At 41.9% G+C, this 19,264-nt stretch overlaps 1 protein-coding gene across 1 annotated transcript in view; it reads right to left on the bottom strand.

The window, feature by feature from the left end:
- Positions 1 to 2,070: 2,070 nt before the first annotated feature.
- The window catches only part of myo5c (myosin VC), a 39,671-nt gene continuing 22,477 nt past the window's right edge, over positions 2,071 to 19,264 (bottom strand). Inside the window, exons 26-40 of the mRNA XM_084334401.1 lie at positions 14,024 to 14,087; positions 13,818 to 13,898; positions 13,032 to 13,212; positions 11,992 to 12,085; positions 9,052 to 9,115; positions 8,694 to 8,862; positions 8,035 to 8,119; positions 7,825 to 7,923; positions 7,589 to 7,743; positions 7,042 to 7,131; positions 6,409 to 6,559; positions 5,527 to 5,812; positions 4,873 to 5,047; positions 4,345 to 4,425; positions 2,071 to 2,491 (exon numbers count right to left, since the gene is read on the bottom strand). Coding sequence (XP_084190527.1) covers positions 2,339 to 2,491; positions 4,345 to 4,425; positions 4,873 to 5,047; positions 5,527 to 5,812; positions 6,409 to 6,559; positions 7,042 to 7,131; positions 7,589 to 7,743; positions 7,825 to 7,923; positions 8,035 to 8,119; positions 8,694 to 8,862; positions 9,052 to 9,115; positions 11,992 to 12,085; positions 13,032 to 13,212; positions 13,818 to 13,898; positions 14,024 to 14,087 — 1,928 coding nt within the window. The 3' untranslated portion in view covers positions 2,071 to 2,338. The remainder of the gene's footprint in view (positions 2,492 to 4,344; positions 4,426 to 4,872; positions 5,048 to 5,526; positions 5,813 to 6,408; positions 6,560 to 7,041; positions 7,132 to 7,588; positions 7,744 to 7,824; positions 7,924 to 8,034; positions 8,120 to 8,693; positions 8,863 to 9,051; positions 9,116 to 11,991; positions 12,086 to 13,031; positions 13,213 to 13,817; positions 13,899 to 14,023; positions 14,088 to 19,264) is intronic.

Raw genomic sequence — 19,264 nt, 5'->3', positions numbered from 1 at the left:
CAATGAATTCTCAAGTTGAAATAAAGATTGAATAAATGAATGGGGAAAAAACAGGCTATCAATTGATAACAAGGCAACAATGCAGAAGGTTAACTCAGTATTGTCATCTGTGTTTTCAAAGGGCCAGACCGTCTCTATTTATCACCACCTTCACCACTCACACTCAAACTGGACCAGATTATGTTGGATAAGGCAAAATTGTTGTTTTTTGCCCTAATCTCCAAAAGAACAGATTAGGTTAAAAAAGCAGTGTACATTATAATCTCCATTGAGCTCAAGGCATACAGTATAATACACTGCATTCCAGGCACTGTATTCCACACATTGCTGTTCTAACAGCTACTATTGAAAGTCGTGTTTTATGGTAACATGAAATATGAACATATTATTGTAATGCATTGAGTTTTTCAAATTAATATTGCTGGTGACAACTTTAAACATAATCATCATTTAGATGGCATCCTGACATTCCTAGGGCATTAAACTGTATTTGTACATGAATGTTCATTCAATTATGATAAATTGTTGTTTGTTTGTTTTGCAGTGCTTCTGTAACCTGCCCTGATGTTATGATAAAGAATGGAAGTTACAGAACTATACAAAAAGTATCAATAATAGTTTAACTGTTGGTATCCTCATAATTCAGTAGTATTTACTAAGACATGGCAAATAAATATCAACACCTCTCTCTCTCTTTCTCTGTGAATCTGTTCTGCATGTACAGGTGGCCTGTTCTGTGAGTACTGTGCTGTGAGTACTGTGCTGTGAGTACTGTGCTGCGAGTACTGTTCTGTGAGTACTGTTCTGTGAGTACTGTGCTGTGAGTACTGTGCTGTGAGTACTGTGCTGTGAGTACTGTTCTGTGAGTACTGTGCTGTGAGTACTGTGCTGTGAGTACTGTTCTGTGAGTACTGTTCTGTGAGTACTGTGCTGTGAGTACTGTGCTGTGAGTACTGTTCTGTTAGTACTGTGCTGTGAGTACTGTTCTGTGAGTACTGTGCTGTGAGTACTGTGCTGTGAGTACTGTTCTGTGAGTACTGTTCTGTGAGTACTGTGCTGTGTGTACTGTTCTGTTAGTACTGTGCTGTGAGTACTGTGCTGTTCTGTGAGTACTCTTCTGTGAGTACTGTGCTGTGAGTACTGTTCTGTGAGTACTGTTCTGTGAGTACTGTGCTGTGTGTACTGTTCTGTTAGTACTGTGCTGTGAGTACTGTGCTGTTCTGTGAGTAATGTGATGTGAGTACAGTGCTGTTAGTACTGTACTGTTCTGTTAGTATTGTGCTGTGAGTAATGTGCTGTGAGTACAGTGCTGTTAGTACTGTACTGTTCTGTTAGTATTGTGCTGTGAGTAATGTGCTGTGAGTACAGTGCTGTTAGTACTGTACTGTTGTTAGTAATGTGCTGTGAGTACTGTGCTGTGTGTACTGTTCTGTTAGTACTGTGCTGTGAGTACTGTGCTGTTCTGTGAGTACTCTTCTGTGAGTACTGTGCTGTGAGTACTGTTCTGTGAGTACTGTGCTGTGTGTACTGTTCTGTTAGTACTGTGCTGTGAGTACTGTGCTGTTCTGTGAGTAATGTGCTGTGAGTACAGTGCTGTTAGTACTGTACTGTTCTGTTAGTATTGTGCTGTGAGTAATATGCTGTGAGTACAGTGCTGTTAGTACTTTACTGTTGTTAGTAATGTGCTGTGAGTACTGTTCTGTGAGTACTGTTCTGTGAGTACTGTTCTGTGCTGTGAGTACTGTGCTGAGTACTGTTCTATTAGTACTGTTATTTTTCTCATATCTTTATATATATTCAGATTACATCTTATTGCCTATATTTATGTTTTTCTTTTATTACCCTGTCCATACCTGTACCTCCCCTCCCCCTCCCCCATGCTGCTATGATGCCCGAATTTCCCCAAGGGGATCAATAAAGGAATATCTAATCTTATCTTATCTCTAATGCAAGAATGTAAAATAGATCAATAGCAAACATACATGCAGTGTTGTCATGTAATTTATTGTCATGTAATTTACACAACCAATCCTTGAACAAAAAATATAAAATAGATCTAAAAATAACAATATACATACACACTAAGTGTATCTTATATATTATAGCTCATCATCATTGTAGTGTTTTCAGTGATTTAAATTGAGATAATCAGGTGCATCATGAACAGGACTCATTAGCTAATAGCAACATCTCAGACGGGTGACAATTATGTCTGTGGCCTACTTCAACATTTCTGACATAAGTCTGTAGAAAGAAAAAATAAACTTGTAGCCATTGGATTCTGAGCGATGAATCAAGCAAGAAGGGAGCAAGAGGTCGAAAGGTCGCCAGGCCTCGGTTAGACCCTGGTCAGGAAGCCCAGTCCCAGGCTGCTTGGCACCTGGAGCAGCTCCAGAGCCTGGGAGGAGCGGCAGAACGGAAATGTAACCTGGAAACGATACTCTGTGTCCAGCATCAGCTGTGAGGAGCCCTCGCGGTCCTGTAGTAACGACTGAAAACCAAGAGAACGTTGAAATAATGAGGAAAACACCAACATGACAGCTGAGACTCAGAGTCCATTTATCTCTAATAGTGCAGATAAAATGATAGTTCAGATTTTTTAAACCATAGCCATATATCCTATGCTTACCAATGATAATGTTGATCGGTAGAGTCCTTTCTCAGCACAATCCATGCAGCTAAGTCAATGGGGTCAAGTTCCTGTCTGTACAAGCTAACTGAAGCTCACAGAAATTTACTCCACAGTACCCCCCCGACACATCACAAACCGCCTGGGCCGGTCCTTTATACCGGCAGCCATCAGGCTCTACAACAAAGGGCTTGGACGGCCGGCTCTGCTGCCAGAACTATCACTGTCAGAACTCTGGACTTGAGAACTAGAGACTCACATCACTGTACTGACTATCTTGTATTTTGCACTAAAGACTCATATCACTGGACTCTTATCACTGGACTATCTTGTGTTTTGTACTTTTTTATATTATATTGTATTTGTATTATTTATATTTTATAGTGTATCTATAGTGTATATAGATACTGGACTGTATAGGACTGTGAAGCTATGTATCCCCCACCCTGTACCCCCCCCCCCCCCCCCATGCTGCTTTGACACCCGAATTTCCCCAAGGGGATTAATAAAGGATCATCTTATCTTATCTTACATAAAGTAGATATCAGGTTACTGGTATTGGTAACTAGCCGGAGCTCATATGTGGAACACCATGGATTGTGCCGAGGATTCTAATGATCGACAACATCATTGGTAAGTAAGTACGCTGCCGAAAATGTGATCTATCCCTTTAAGTTACAGTAGATTGGCCCCTAACCAGGGCTGTAGTCAAAACCACCTGGGTCGAGTTCAAGACATGTCCAAGACCAGGTCCAGTCGCATTTGAGTCAAGACCAGGTCCAAATGGGGGTCAAGACCAAGTCAAGACCATATCGAGAACAAATCTATTAAAGACCAAGGCCAAAATAGGCTAAATACAGTATAGATTACATGTCATATTGAAGAACCTTCAAACGATGTTCAGTATTCCGTTGGCAAAGTCAAAACTAATGAATACAAAGCAGGCAGAGGGAAAACTATTTTCTGCATCTTTTGAAAATGCTTAGAGTCAACGTCTAATAATGGCAGAGAACTGGATAATGACTCAAGTACTATACAGCCCTGCCCCCAACATACAGTACCAGACTCAAGTCCTACAGCCCTGCCCCCAACATACAGCACCAGACTCAAGTCCTACAGCCCTGCCCCCAACATACAGCACCAGACTCAAGTACTACAGCCCTGCCCCAACATACAGTACCAGACTCAAGTACTACAGCCCTGCCCCCAACATACAGCACCAGACTCAAGTCCTACAGCCCTGCCCCCAACATACAGCACCAGACTCAAGTCCTACAGCCCTGCCCCAACATACAGTACCAGACTAAAGTCCTACAGCCCTGCCCCCAACATACAGTACCAGACTCAAGTCCTACAGCCCTGCCCCCAACATACAGCACCAGACTGAAGTCCTACAGCCCTGCCCCAACATACAGTACCAGACTCAAGTCCTACAGCCCTGCCCCCAACATACAGCACCAGACTCAAGTCCTACAGCCCTGCCCCAACATACAGCACTAGACTCAAGTACTACAGCCCTGCCCCCAACATACAGTACCAGACTCAAGTACTACAGCCCTGCCCCCAACATACAGCACCAGACTGAAGTCCTACAGCCCTGCCCCCAACATACAGCACCAGACTGAAGTCCTACAGCCCTGCCCCCAACATACAGCACCAGACTGAAGTCCTACAGCCCTGCCCCCAACATACAGCACCAGACTGACAACACATACCTGAACCTTGCGGACAAATGAGGGCGCCACCCTCTTCTCAAAATCATCGATGGGTGTATAGGAGTTCAGAACCTTGACAATCTGCAAGATGAAATGTGTTTGTTAGTAGTTTCACATGAAATTGTGTCACATGTTTCAGTGAAAAAGACCAGATCTCTACCTGCGCTGCTGTGTTTAAAGGAGCAATGGGCAGCCGCTGATTTTGGGCAGAACGTAGAAATATTTTCAAGTCCTTAAACCAAATTTGACAACGCCTTTCCCAATCAGAACGCATCCAGGATGCCTCCAATGCCATGCCCCGCTAGGTAGCTAGCAGGCAGCTATGTGCATGTACCTTTGTTACGTGCATAACAAGTAAGCGTGTCACTAGAGGGATTGATAGACAGCTTGCTGGTTCCAATCATTTGACTTGGTTGTTCGTTTGATTGGATGTCATTGTTTTGGAGTATTATCGATTACTGTCGAGATATAATAGGAAATATAAAATGTTGCCAAAAAACGGCGACTGCCTATTGGTCATTTAAGTACCTGGACAGGGTTGAGCTCCGTGCACGTCTCCATGATCTCTTTGGCGTCATCCTCTGTGGTCTTTTTGACCTGCAGCAGCCAGGCAGCCTGAGACAGTGGCTTCATAGTATCTATAGGATTAGAGCTCTGTAGGTCCTTCTCCTTCAGCCATTCCTCCAGGTAACTGATGTTACACCTACAAACACAACAGTCAGCCTTTTGTTCACCAAGATATAGTCTTTTCCCCAAATGCCACTGATGCACATGCATGCATGCATGCACACACACACATACACACATTAAGGGGCAACAGTGGCTCAGGAGGTAAAGCGGTCGTCTGGTAATCAGAAGGACACCCTAACCTCTCCCGATTAGCAGGGTGGCACCTTGCATGGTTGCCTCCACTGTCGGTGTGTGAATGTGTGAGCGAATGGGTGAAAGTGAAGCATAAAGTTGTAAAGCTCTATATAAAAACAGTCCATTTACCATTTACACACAAAGGCACACACACACACACACACACACACACACACACACACACACACACACACACACACACACACACACACACACACACACACACACACACACACACACACACACACACACACACACACACACACACACACACACACACACACACACACACACACACACACACACACACACACACACCTGATTTGCATGCCTTTCCTGCAGGAACACATGTCTTTGCGGAGCAGGATGTTGTTGAGGGTAGCAGCAGCCACCAGGTAGAGCTGTTGCTTGAAAGCCTGCCTGATGAGGTTCTGTTCCATACCATGCTGGCTCATGGTCGCATGGAACAGGCTCAGTCGCTGGAGGATGGAGGAGATGGAGTAGGACTCGGAGTCCTCATTGACACTGTTGGAACGCTTCCTGAAGCCTGGGGGCTTCATACTGGAGATCCCCTGCAAACTCTCGTGCTCCAACATACCGGGCACTATTAGATTAGATTAAAATGTATTGCCATTATACAGCACAAGTACAGTACAATGAAAATAAGATTGGCATCTAACCAGAGTTCAAATGTAGCAGTAAAGTGCAATAGCAATATACAATGTACAGGTGATTAAACTGGATCTAAAATATATAATTGAGTACTACTGAGTAATAATGCTAATCAGACGTATGTACAGATATATAAAAACAGTGGTATAACTAGTAAGAGTAGGTAAGGGATATGTACAGATATAGATATAGTATCTACAGATATGCAAAATGATGCAGGTATATACAGACAAATGTGGATAAATATATATCTGGTAAGTATAAATATATATGGTATGAACATGCTATGATACATAGTTATATGGGATATATGCAGGTGTATAAATAGGTATATATAGAAAGGATTATATGCAGGTATATTCAGACAGATATGGATATATATATATAGTATATATGGCATTATATTAAGAACATTTAGAGACATATTATCAAAGAATTAATGTAGTGTATACGACTATTATAATAACATCTGCACAAGTATCATGTAAAAAAAATTGTTTACTGCACCATAAGTTAATAGTAACATACCAATCATTGGTGTGAGGGTCTTCTCCATGATGGTGATAACTTGGTGGTAGATACGGATGGCCAAGTCACTGAGGATTTGTCTGTGTTCCGACAGATCGAAATTCTGCAAGCAGTTCTTATTCTGCTGAGGTGTATTTTGTTTCATGAATTCCTTTCGACAGACAGAAAAGCAACAAGTTAAAAAACCTGCCCTCACCAACTGCTAATAGACTATGGACAGACATGGACCAGAAGATTATAATAATTGATCTCAAGCCCTGCCCTCTTTTTGTTATCCTACAATCACAACAGTAATTTTATTCTAAAATAGATAGAAATGCAATAAAATAGCTCTCATTTACAATACAATAATCAGTGTGGATGTAATGAGTCTCAGAGTGTATTAAAAGGCTAAGGTGAAGAGACGTTTTTTGCTTACCTTTGAAAATATTTAGTGAGCTAGCCTTCCTAAAGTCTATAGGTAAGGTATTCCATAGCTTTGGTATGTAATTAGCAAAGGCTGCATCCCTGATTCTCTTTAGGCTGTAGCTGGGAATAAACCAGTAATAGATTGTCATGTTCTTGGGGGCACATAGTTGACAGTTGTCAGAAAAGAGGGCAGGGTTTGAGATAGATCACTATGAGGTCATATACCTCCTCTCCACTGTACTGCTTCAGACAGTTGAGCAGGCAGGACACGTTGGAGAGCCAGAACGACAGCAGCTCGAAGTCTTTCTGATGATCCTTAAACAGGAAACACAACAGCGAATAAGCAAAGAAAACCTGCACATAGTCCCCTGGACCCACTATTGTTTATATTGGAAATACCACCTGAATGATTGTTTGATCAGTGTTGTGTGTACTACATATTTTGTTGATGGTTGCAAGACAAATTATTACTATTAATTGGATAAAGCCTATTATTATTATTATTATATATGTATGTATATGTATATGTATGAGTAGAGTATGGTACAGTGATATTTAATTTGTATGTCAAGTGAGGCCCAAACTCAAGGTATTTTTTATTTACAATGTCAATTGCTGTTTAAAAGCAATAAAGTAAAAGTAAATCAAACAAAATAACCTGCACACAGTAGTTACGAAAGACATCTCACTGTGTTCTGTTCATTCTTGACGGGGGAGTTGGTTTCATCCCCAGAGTGATACACATTACTGGAACGACGACGACAGAACTTACCATGATGACCTTTTTCACAGCACCAATAGTAGCGTTCATGAGAGACTTGAGCTTGGCTCCGTCACTGAGGTAGTCTGCGTGGCGGGCGCACATGAAGACGATGTGAGCCGCGAGGCCCGGGATCATGTTGACCACCACTCCTCTGGGCTTCAGCTCTGTTAACAGATACTCCAATATAATGCTTTATTTACAATATGAATGACATGGAAATTGTGCAAATCAAAGTGTCAAAGTACCCAGAACGATGTGTTGAATGAGCTTGGGTTCGTCCTCTCTCTTGTATTCCAACATGCCAAGGTAATCTTTGGGAACAGCGGCTGCTGGCGTTTGCTTAGCTGTTTTTACAAATTAAAAGAAAATGTGTTTCCTTTACACATTTGAAAACAAAAGGGGACAAATCATTTGAATTTGACATCGGAAAGCATGCGCTGAGGCTAGAATGTTACCTTTTTCTGACGTTTTAAGGCTCTTGATTTGATTTTGGAGTTTCTTTATCAATCTGTCCTTTGTATCAATCTGCTCCTCATAGTCCTAGAATAAGACCGTAAAGGGTTACTGAGTTCTACACGGACCTGACCCCACACACACACACACACACACACACACACACACACACACACACACACACACACACACACACACACACACACACACACACACACACACACACACACACACACACACACACACACACACACACACACACACACACACACACACACACACACACACTAAGGTTCTCTACACACACACTGAGGTTCTCTCCAAGACACGGCACACATCATGAAATCTTTAAATTTTAGGACATTTTCAATTCAGTCAATATGACAACTGACCATATCTGGAAGATCTTTGATTACTTTTGTGTTTTGAAAACAACTAACAGTAGTAGCCTTCACCAGTGGCCAATTTAGCCTCCAGATATTGGTAGCGCATGCATTTAGAGCCATGACAAGACCACTAGCCATTAAATTATCTGAAATGAATCACCACCCCTCCAGTCAATCAGAATCGAGGGAATGGTCAAATCTGATCAAATAAATGGTACCCCTGCACTGCCTTGCAACAAAATCCAGGCACGCGCAAATTAATCACACGCACACACCATATTCTGAGCAGTCAGCCGTGAAGCCTCTTGACTCAGTCTCGTCTTGGCTTCGCTCTCCGCTGAGCGTTGTCTCTTCAGCTGCTCATTATCCTCCTCCAGCTCCTCCTCTCTGCTGAGCAGCTCTGTCTTCTGCTGCTGCAACACCTCAGTCTGCTGTTCCAGGAACCTACACACGCACACGCACACGCACACGCACACGCACACACACACACACACACACACACACACACACACACACACACACACACACACACACACACACACACACACACACACACACACTGTCAGTCAGGTTGACATGGCCAGATTATCAGTCAATCAATATCAATGGGAATAAAAATTCTGAGCATCTCACCTGCGTTGAGAGCGTTCCTCTTCAATTTTCTTGTGAAGCACATTGGAGATCTCCTCTGTTTTCTCTTTCATAAGAAAGAGATGATGAGCACACAGAGGCACAATTAAAACATTAAAGGGAACAGCCACCTTAAAACAGAATGTACGTCCAACCACAGTTAGGACAGCTGAAACCCAGTCCAATCTTTCGCCGTCGACTAAAGACGCACTTCTTCAACCATTATCTGAAATGGAGAAAATTTTTTATAATAATCTAACCCTAACTAACCTTACTGTCATGCACTTGTCCTAATATACTAACCTACACTATAGCACTCAACACTTTGATGAACATTGTTACTCAGCTGATAGAGTTGTGCCCTTCCTGATGACTTGTCGTACAGAACTTGTAAGTCGCTTTGGATAAAAGCGTCAGCTAAATGACTAAATGTAAATGTAAATATACGTTGTGCTATTCCAATGATTGGACAGTTACTGTATGTCGATATCTATAAACATAGATAATTGTCTCTTTAAGCTGGACAAAAGTTGTATTTATGATGTCATCGAGTTGAAGTTGACAATGACAATGAATCGGTGGCCTTTGTGGGCTGATCCAAATATGAAAATGTACCTACATTTCCTGTACGGTCATAGTGTCCTAGGAGTTAAATCACCATGTTACGGTCATAGTGTCCTAGGAGTTAAATCACCATGTTACGGTCATAGTGTCCTAGGAGTTAAATCACCATGTTACGGTCATAGTGTCCTAGGAGTTAAATCACCATGTTACGGTCATAGTGTCCTAGGAGTTAAATCACCATGTTACGATCATAGTGTCCTAGGAGTTAAATCACCATGTTATGATCATAGTGTCCTAGGAGTTAAATCACCATGTTACGATCATAGTGTCCTAGGAGTTAAATCACCATGTTATGATCATAGTGTCCTAGGAGTTAAATCACCATGTTATGATCATAGTGTCCTAGGAGTTAAATCACCATGTTACGATCACAGTGTCTAGGGATGCCCCGATCACGTTTTTTTGCCACCGATACCGATCACCGATCGTCATGAGCCATATCGGCCGATACCGATCCGATACCGATCGTTTTTGCTTAAAAAAAGTTATTTTATATAATATTTTTTTATAAAATATATATATTATATAATTAGACTTGTACTTGTACAGTATTATCTGCGAGACATCGCCACCACGCAACAAGCTCCACTGTCTGTGTGTACTCTAGTAGCCTCCAGCTACGGCCAGGATTCTCCGGAGCTGCAGCTGGTCCCTATACTCGAGTAGCCTGCAGCTACGGCCAGGATTCTCCGGAGCTGCAGCTGGACCCTATTGATCACATTCAACAACATGCCCTCAGCTCGAATACGCATCGAATGAGTGTTATAAAACATTGATATCAGGAGCTATCTGTGGCTACTGCTGGCCGGCTATATAACGTTGATACAGCGCCTCAGTGAACTATTTAGTTCAGTGGGACATTTCGTTTTGAACAGTGAGCTGGCGTCAGCTAACGTGAGCTAGCGGAGGTATCATACACGTCTCTACTAGACTTGCTGGAGCGTTTGTTGATGTCAGGAGCTATCAGTAGCTGGCCGGCTAGATACCGTTCGGTTAGACAATGCCTCATCATGTATTGGACTGGAAGTGAATGGTTGACTGGGTCATTTTGTAACGGTAGCTAACGTTAGCTCAGGGAGGTGCCGTCCCCGTCCCACTAGACTAGACTGGACCCGTGTTTACATGCGTGCGGGAGGGGCTGGAGGGAGGAGCAGATGCCGCACCACTGTGTGGGAGTGTGTGCAGCTCCCGGTGTCTGAGACGGTTTTGACGATCGGCGAAAATAAAGCATTATCACCGATCACCGATCGCATATTTATACTGATTATCGGCCGATAACGATCGGTGGCCGATCGATCGGGGCATCCCTAATAGTGTCCTAGGAGTTAAATCACCATGTTACGGTCATAGTGTCCTAGGAGTTAAATCACCATGTTACGATCATAGTGTCCTAGGAGTTAAATCACCATGTTATGGTCATAGTGTCCTAGGAGTTAAATCACCATGTTACGATCATAGTGTCCTAGGAGTTAAATCACCATGTTACGGTCATAGTGTCCTAGGAGTTAAATCACCATGTTATGGTCATAGTGTCCTAGGAGTTAAATCACCATGTTACGATCATAGTGTCCTAGGAGTTAAATCACCATGTTACGGTCATAGTGTCCTAGGAGTTAAATCACCATGTTACGATCATAGTGTCCTAGGAGTTAAATCACCATGTTATGGTCATAGTGTCCTAGGAGTTAAATCACCATGTTACGGTCATAGTGTCCGTTACGGTCATAGTGTCCTAGGAGTTAAATCACCATGTTACGATCATAGTGTCCTAGGAGTTAAATCACCATGTTATGGTCATAGTGTCCTAGGAGTTAAATCACCATGTTACGGTCATAGTGTCCGTTACGGTCATAGTGTCCTAGGAGTTAAATCACCATGTTACGGTCCTAGTGTCCTAGGAGTTAAATCACCATGTTACGAGCATAGTGTCCTAGGAGTTAAATCACCATGTTACGGTCATAGTGTCCTAGGAGTTAAATCACCATGTTACGGTCATAGTGTCCTAGGAGTTAAATCACCATGTTACGGTCATAGTGTCCTAGGAGTTAAATCACCATGTTACGGTCATAGTGTCCTAGTTGTTCCACTATTCACTGTCTATGGAGCAGCTCCAGGATTTGCCTGTTGATGACAAGAGTCTCTCTGGTGTTCATCTTAAGGTGAGACTTGTTCCTGTTCATCAATTAAAACTGAGCTGTACAGTACTATACAAATCACAACATGTGCATTCTGTTTTATGGTGAATATGTAAAGCAGTACAAATGCTGTATATTAAAAACACACAAAATACGGAAAACAATCCAACATGTCATGTCCTACCAGCTAGTTCTCTGGTCTGCTCCTCCACCTGGGCCTCTAGATCCTGCCTCCCTCTCTGCAGCGCTGACACCTGCAGCCTTAACTCTGGTAGAACCTGTGGATCAGACCACATATGGCAAAGCAGAAACTCTGGTAGTCATAGAGAGATGTATGTAAGTTTACTGTACAAAAATCTAAGAAAGGGATTAAAAGGAGATGTATTTCTACTGTTTGTGGAGCTATTTTTGAGGGTTACAAATTTGAATGATTTCTATTTTGATATATTATTTTGTTTAGTAGGGTAGCTTAATTTGGCAAGAATATAGGACAGGCATAAGCATTATGCTTCAACATGTACCCTTTCAGTTACAAAACAAAGACTATTGACCTTATTTACAGTGGAAGGATTGTGCATATTATATTGTGTGTGATGATGACTGAATAATAATACTACTACTACTACTACTACTACTACTACTACTACTACTACTACTACTACTAGTACTAGTACTAGTACTACTACTACTACTACTACTACTACTACTACTACTACTACTACTACTACCACCACCACCACCACCACCACCACCACTACCACTACCACTACTTTTACTACTACAACTACTACTACTACATGCTGACCAATTGGGTGTAATGCCACATCTCATTGGCCACGGTTGTAATTTAATGGTAATCGCTTATTTAATGGTAATCGTTTATGTAATTTCAATCACCTGTTGCTTGCCTACTAAGCTCTGAGCTTACTAACACTGCCAGGGTTAGGGGTTCTATTCCCAATGGGGCCCACACATGACAAATGTATGCAGTCATTTCATTGTAGAAAAGCGCTATATAAATCTAATTTATTACTATTATTGTTATTATTATTATTGTTGTAAAGTTATTTGAGTAGTACTAGAAAGGCTCTATAGAAATGCAGCCTTTTATTCATGTCTGGGATGGAATACTTTGTATAGGTAGGCCTACAGTAGCTACTGCATTAATCCCAGTTTATAGAATCCCAAATGAGTCCACAAAGAAAATATCTACATCAAACCTACCGCGTTTTCACTGCTGAGCCTGGACACCTCCTGGCGAATGCTGTCAGTGACATCACTCTTCTCCTGAAACAGCTTTTGCAGTTGACTGTTCTCATTCTGGACGTGCTCCACCTTCAACGTCAAACCCTCCACCTGGCTCTGATGGTTCTCCCTCTGCTCCCTCTGGTGGTGGTCCAGCATTCTGCAGGAAAAACCGTTCACGTTGAGACAAAGGCTGGAAGGGTGTGATTCAATCTGACAACTATTATTCAACTATTATGAATAGTAATATGTATACAAAATATATAATATAATATAATAATTTTAATATTTTTAAATAGTGAAATAGGTGTACAAACATGACAGGGTTGATTTAGTCAGCTAGAAATGAGTATGAAATGAAAGTCTTACACCAAGTTATTACCATAGCTCATAGCATTATGTTGTCCGCACCTACTCCCGAACTACGCATGCGCACTGCGCAGATTGATTCTTGGGACTTCGTGGGCAATCTGTGCATGCAGAGTTGGGGAGTAGGTGCGGGAAAGTGACTATAGCTTGGCCAAGAAAGTGCCGATCAACTTGGGATTGGGTGCTCCGTGTTCAGGAGACTCAGGCATATAAAGGTCTATTGGATCATGTCTCCAGCACCCCCACAGCCGTAGCTACAACTACTTAATGTCAAGGGCAAGGCTCTCATCCACATTCATTCATTTTCTCCCCCCGCTCTCTCTCCCATGATTTCAGAATACCGGAAGTGTTGCGGTGGTCTATACAGATCTGAATGACAGGAGAAGGAAATGAGACCTTGTGGCTTTCTGAAGGCCGTCAAACGCTGTGACTAGATCCCCCATTTCATGGATCTTCTCTGGGTCGTCTGGAGTCAACCTTCAGAACAACAACAACAACAACAACAACAACAACAACAACAACAACGGTGTGAGCTAAATGATGTGAAATGAAAGACATGTGAAAAAGTGTGATATTAATAAAAACCCAAATAGTTAGACCACCTCAACAGGACCTCCTCGTCAACCACGCCGCTGAGAAGTTGTCTTGTAACCATGCTCATTTTCGCTGTAGAAAACAGTGACAACAGGAAAACATCTCAGTTTGTGTAAACGCCACACTATCTACATTAATTTCCACTCCAAAAGAAGGACATTAACTCTTTCACGGCAAACAACATTTATATATGTTATTGGGCGCCAACGGTTAACTCAATCAGCGCCGGAGCGATATGCGCGATGTGTGGTTAAAAGGCCAGCGTTCTAAAGTATAGGAATACGTGGCGTGTTTGCAGGGCTATAACTATATTCTATATTATAGCTATGGATACAATACTATGGCCCATTTGACATTGAGTATCTATCGTTCAATATGTGAAAAAGAAATAATTTTTTCATCCATACATTCCCATTTTATACCGTGGTGAATATAAGTATGGTTTTAGAGCGGTCTAGGGTAATTCCTGAGAGGCTGGTAATAGCCTGCAACGTGTATTATACTAAATGCATTGGCATTTCGTCCCTACACACGCTACAATTAAAAAATACAATGCATATGATAGGTATTATGTTCCATCATGAATGCATGAAAGGGTGGGGGGGGGGTAGTTTTTTTGATGCTTTGATCGTCACCAACGGAATACGTTGCGGACTAACGTTACACACATATGCTCGGATCGCAATGAAGACATTGGGTCTCATTCCCGAAAATGTTTCAAAGATATATTCTGGAAGACTCATCTTGGAACCACTGAGACATAATCTATGACAAGTACACTCTGAGTCCTGAACGTGCTGGAGATATGTCTTAAGTGGCTGAAACGGTCGCAGAAATTATATGATCTGATATCTGCTTGGAGAATGGCATTCTGTCGTAAACTCCAAAGTGCGTTCCCGTTCAGGTCATTTGCATACAAACCACGCTCCCGACAGTCCTTATAAAGCAACTGTTGACGCAGCTGTGTGAAATGGAATGGCGGAAGTGCTTTGAGAGCCGCGTGATTACGAAACCTAGCGTCAGTCAGTGCCAATCAGAGAGCGTCTCCGAGAAATGCATCTAGGTTTCATAATCACGCTTGCGCCCATCAAAACTAGATTAGATTAATGTATTGGCATCATATACAGCTCGCGGTACACACCTGCCGCAGCGCGCGCTCACACACACGCGCGCGCAGTACTGTATATGAATGAATGAATGACATATAATATATAGCCTACGGGCCGGCGGGCGTAATGAATGAAGCAGTATGGCTTATTATTCCATAATACTGTACTGTTCATTCGTAGGCGCACACAAGACTTGTTATGGAATATTAATGCAGTCTATTTCCACCGATTAGCTTTAGTTCTTATTTATTTATCCACTGTCATTTCAGTGTTGGTGTATAGGCTATATAGTCTATTTTTAATATAAGTTTAATTGATATATTCGAAGGAATGCAGGTTTATAGCTATATCAACCCCCTCCAATGTACAGTAAATGACCAAGTATGGTTTTGTCAATATTCCAATGTACAGTTTTGCTTGTACAGTGTAAGTCTATACCACCCCTCCTACCCAACCTCCTCCAACAGTTTCTACGTCAAATGTACTCTCTTTTCTGGACTCTTTTTGTATCACAAACAGTACTGTATTTGCAAATCTGGTATGTCATAAATGTATAGATGTAGCAGTACTGTCTATCTGTGTCGTGTGTGCCATATATGTTATGATGAATTGAAAATGGGGGACCCTGATGTAAACAAGACGAAATTCTTTCTCTGGTCTGCATCCCCTTATGTAATTGAGCTGTACTGTACTGTACCCATTCTGCAATCTGTTAATAAAGTTTTCAATCAATACCAATCAATGGGATACATTGCATGTTGACCTGCATTCTTTCAAATGTATATAATTAATCATTAAAACAGATGTGTAACAAATAAGAAATGCAAATTCCACAGAAGGCATTAAATTATTATTATTTTCAATCATTTCACAATAATTGCATAATTGTGTTTGAATATCTGAGTAATTAAAGTAATTATACATTTGTCCAAAATAGCTGGTTCAGATATGGTTAATCCAGCTGCCCTGTGATCAGATGAATCCATATTATTTATTTTTCCGACATCAAATGCGTAATTTCTTATCGTACAAATATTGTCATATTTATTTTAATTATGATCAAGTAATTAATTCCAAGGAGGCCTGTAGCGTTAACATGAAGGAATCACTATGAGAACACAGTCTGTCAAGTTATAATACAATTTTAAATTAGTCAATCAATCATGAGATTTGATCGTGGGCTGAGAGCATATTTAAGTGTGCTCCTCAGCACTCTTAGATCTGCTCTCAAATAAGATCTCAGGAAAATTTGAGGACTCCCACTCCCAGCCCTAATATGTCTTAAATAGGCCGAAATCTGGCTAAGACGAAATATTTTGTCGTAACTTCGTTCGAGAATGAGACCCATTCTCGGATCAACGCAAGATTGATATCATATAGCCCTTACCTTGACTAGGATGTACCCCAAAAAGAATATTCCAATTATCTGATCGCCATTCCAAGTATTGATGTCCATCGTGTCGCCAACATAATCCACCACAGAACATGGATCGGGAGTGTTTGATAAGAGCGTTATAACCGCGTCCCTTGCCTGGAGAAAAATAGCCGACCTCGACGCGTGAATATTAAAGGCAACCAACTTGTGTTCAGCTTTTCGTTCAGCGTTTCTCTGATTGGCCACACGGCCACGTGACCGCCCTAGCACACGCCCTTATCCGCACTGTGTGTTGTCAGTAACAGAGAGAGACGCGGCAGACGCGGCAGAGAGTGACCGCGGCCGCGCATGAGGCTCCCCCAGGTGCTCTGAGAGGTGCTCGAGAGGTGCTCGTTGGTTAATGCCTCGTTGTGTTTGCGTTGTTGGTTAATGCCCGTTGTTGTTGGTTAATGCCATATCGCTATCGCCGCATCACTTAACGCCATAACTAACTGCCTAACTAACTAACTATTTCGCGATGGACCCTGCCGCCAACGTGCAAGTTTTTGTGCCAGCACAGAGCAATTTGCATGTTTAATTGATTAACGCCATTACCTGCTGTGCTGTAGGCGCAAGCAGAGGTACAGTAAGGTACAGTAGGTGTAGGTTACATGTTTCATTGATTAACGCCATTACCTGCTGTGCTGTAGGCGCAAGCAGAGGTACAGTAAGGTACATAATTGTAAGTAGGTGAATTCTACACATCTGACAACGCCATCTGACAATATCATAATGATGTGTTTTCTATATTATATCCACAATCATTCATCTAAAAAATTGTATGGGCGTAAATACATGTTAAGATATTCAAAATCGTCACAGCAGTATAGTTTGTTTATACTTCAGAAGTGATGTACAGTGACGCATGAATCTGGTATTTTGCGCCATCTGACAATATCATAATGATGTGTTTTCTATATTATATCCACAATCATTCATCTAAAAAAAATTATGGACGTAAATACATGTTAAGATATTCAAAATCGTCACAGCAGTATAGTTTGTTTATACTTCAGAAGTGATGTACAGTGACGAGTGAATCTGGTAGTTGGTTGTTAAAAACGCGAAACATAATAACGTTACGCTTTCTAGTTCAGTCAGCTAGTTTGTAAATACTTCAGAAGTGATGTACAGTGACGAGTGAATCTGCCTCAACATTATGCTCCGCGCATTTCATAATCAGTCAGCGTTAAAAACGCGAAACATAATAACCTAGTTTGTTTATACTTCAGAAGTGATGTACAGTGACGCGTGAATCTGCCTCAACATTATGCTCCGCGCATTTCATAATCAGTCAGCGTTAAAAACGCGAAACATAATAACCTAGTTTGTTTATACTTCAGAAGTGATGTACAGTGACGCGTGAATCTGCCTCAGCATTATGCTCCGCGCATTTCATAATCAGTCAGCAGCCTGCGTCCTCCACTGCTGCCGCTTGCTCCTTGGATTTCATTTGGGACGTGGGACGGCTGCCGCTTGCCTGCCGCGTGGGGGCGGGGCCAATCAGAGAAAAGCTGAACACAAGTTGGTTGCCTTTAATATTCACGCAACCTGGACCCATATAATCGACGCACAGCCCAAGACACAAGGTTTCCAAGGGTGCTCGATACCACCGCCTGGTAGGATGCGGCCGGTATTGCACTTTTGCGATCTCAGACTCATTCCCTATGATAACACTAGGCTCCCTAGATGGATAATGAATGGAAATATAGAATAAAAGAAATAACGATGAAAACCCGACTTTTCTCGGGTTTGGCGCTCAAGCATCAGCAAGTTAACCCGACTTATATCGGGTCTGGCATCCAATGAGTTAAGGGCCAATCACGTATATATACGTTTTTGAATCGTTTTTGCTTTTTTTTCGATTTTAATATTCTATTCAATGTCAAGGACCCGTATGTTGCCGTTAAAAGGCATACTGGGAACAGCAAGGGACACACGACCGATTACATAAGGGAGAAATGGGAGAGAGAGCTAGAGATAGAAATAACAGGGAAGGAATGGGGGAACATATGCGAGGTGCAACATTCAACAACAGGATGGAGGATATGGAAAGAGTTTGGATGGAAAAACATAATCAGATTCTTTATAACCCCAGAGCTGAAGGGAAAATATGCACCAACACAAAGAGCATGCTGGAGGATGTGTGGGAAGGAGGGGGCAAATCACACGCACATATTCTGGGGATGTCAGAAGCTGAAGGGGTATTGGGAGGAGATAGGGGAGGCAATGATCAGAATATTAGGATACGGGTTACCACAAACAGGACTGGTGCTTTACTTAGGAGACCTGACACACGAGGAAATACAAGGGGGGGACAAATATTTAATAAAGATAATGTTGATAGCGGCCAGAAAAGCAATAACGAGACTGTGGTACAAGGAAGACCCACCGACAATAGCACAATGGGTAGGAATAGTGGAAGAGATACAGGATATGGAGAGGATAACACACATGCTGAGGTTACAGGAAGAGAAATTTGGAGAAAGATGGGGAAAGTGGGAGGATTACAAGGGGAACGAAAACGACATCACAGAGGAAGAACCAAATACACCACAAGAGGGCGAAGGGTAAACGAGGAAAGAGGTTCAAAGAGGGTCTCTGAACCCATGTCACACACTTAATGTTTTCTAATTTTATTTTTGTTTAAGGTATGACAACTGTTTTATGTTTTTTATTTGCTTAAGTCAGTATTTTTTATTTTTCGTCTTTTGGGTATTAAAATT

Source organism: Notolepis coatsorum, assembly GCF_963971535.1.
Source record: "Notolepis coatsorum genome assembly, chromosome: 18".
NCBI lineage: Eukaryota > Metazoa > Chordata > Actinopteri > Aulopiformes > Paralepididae > Notolepis > Notolepis coatsorum.
Note: the sequence above shows the minus strand (reverse complement) of the source record. Positions and strands in the feature narration are given on the sequence as shown.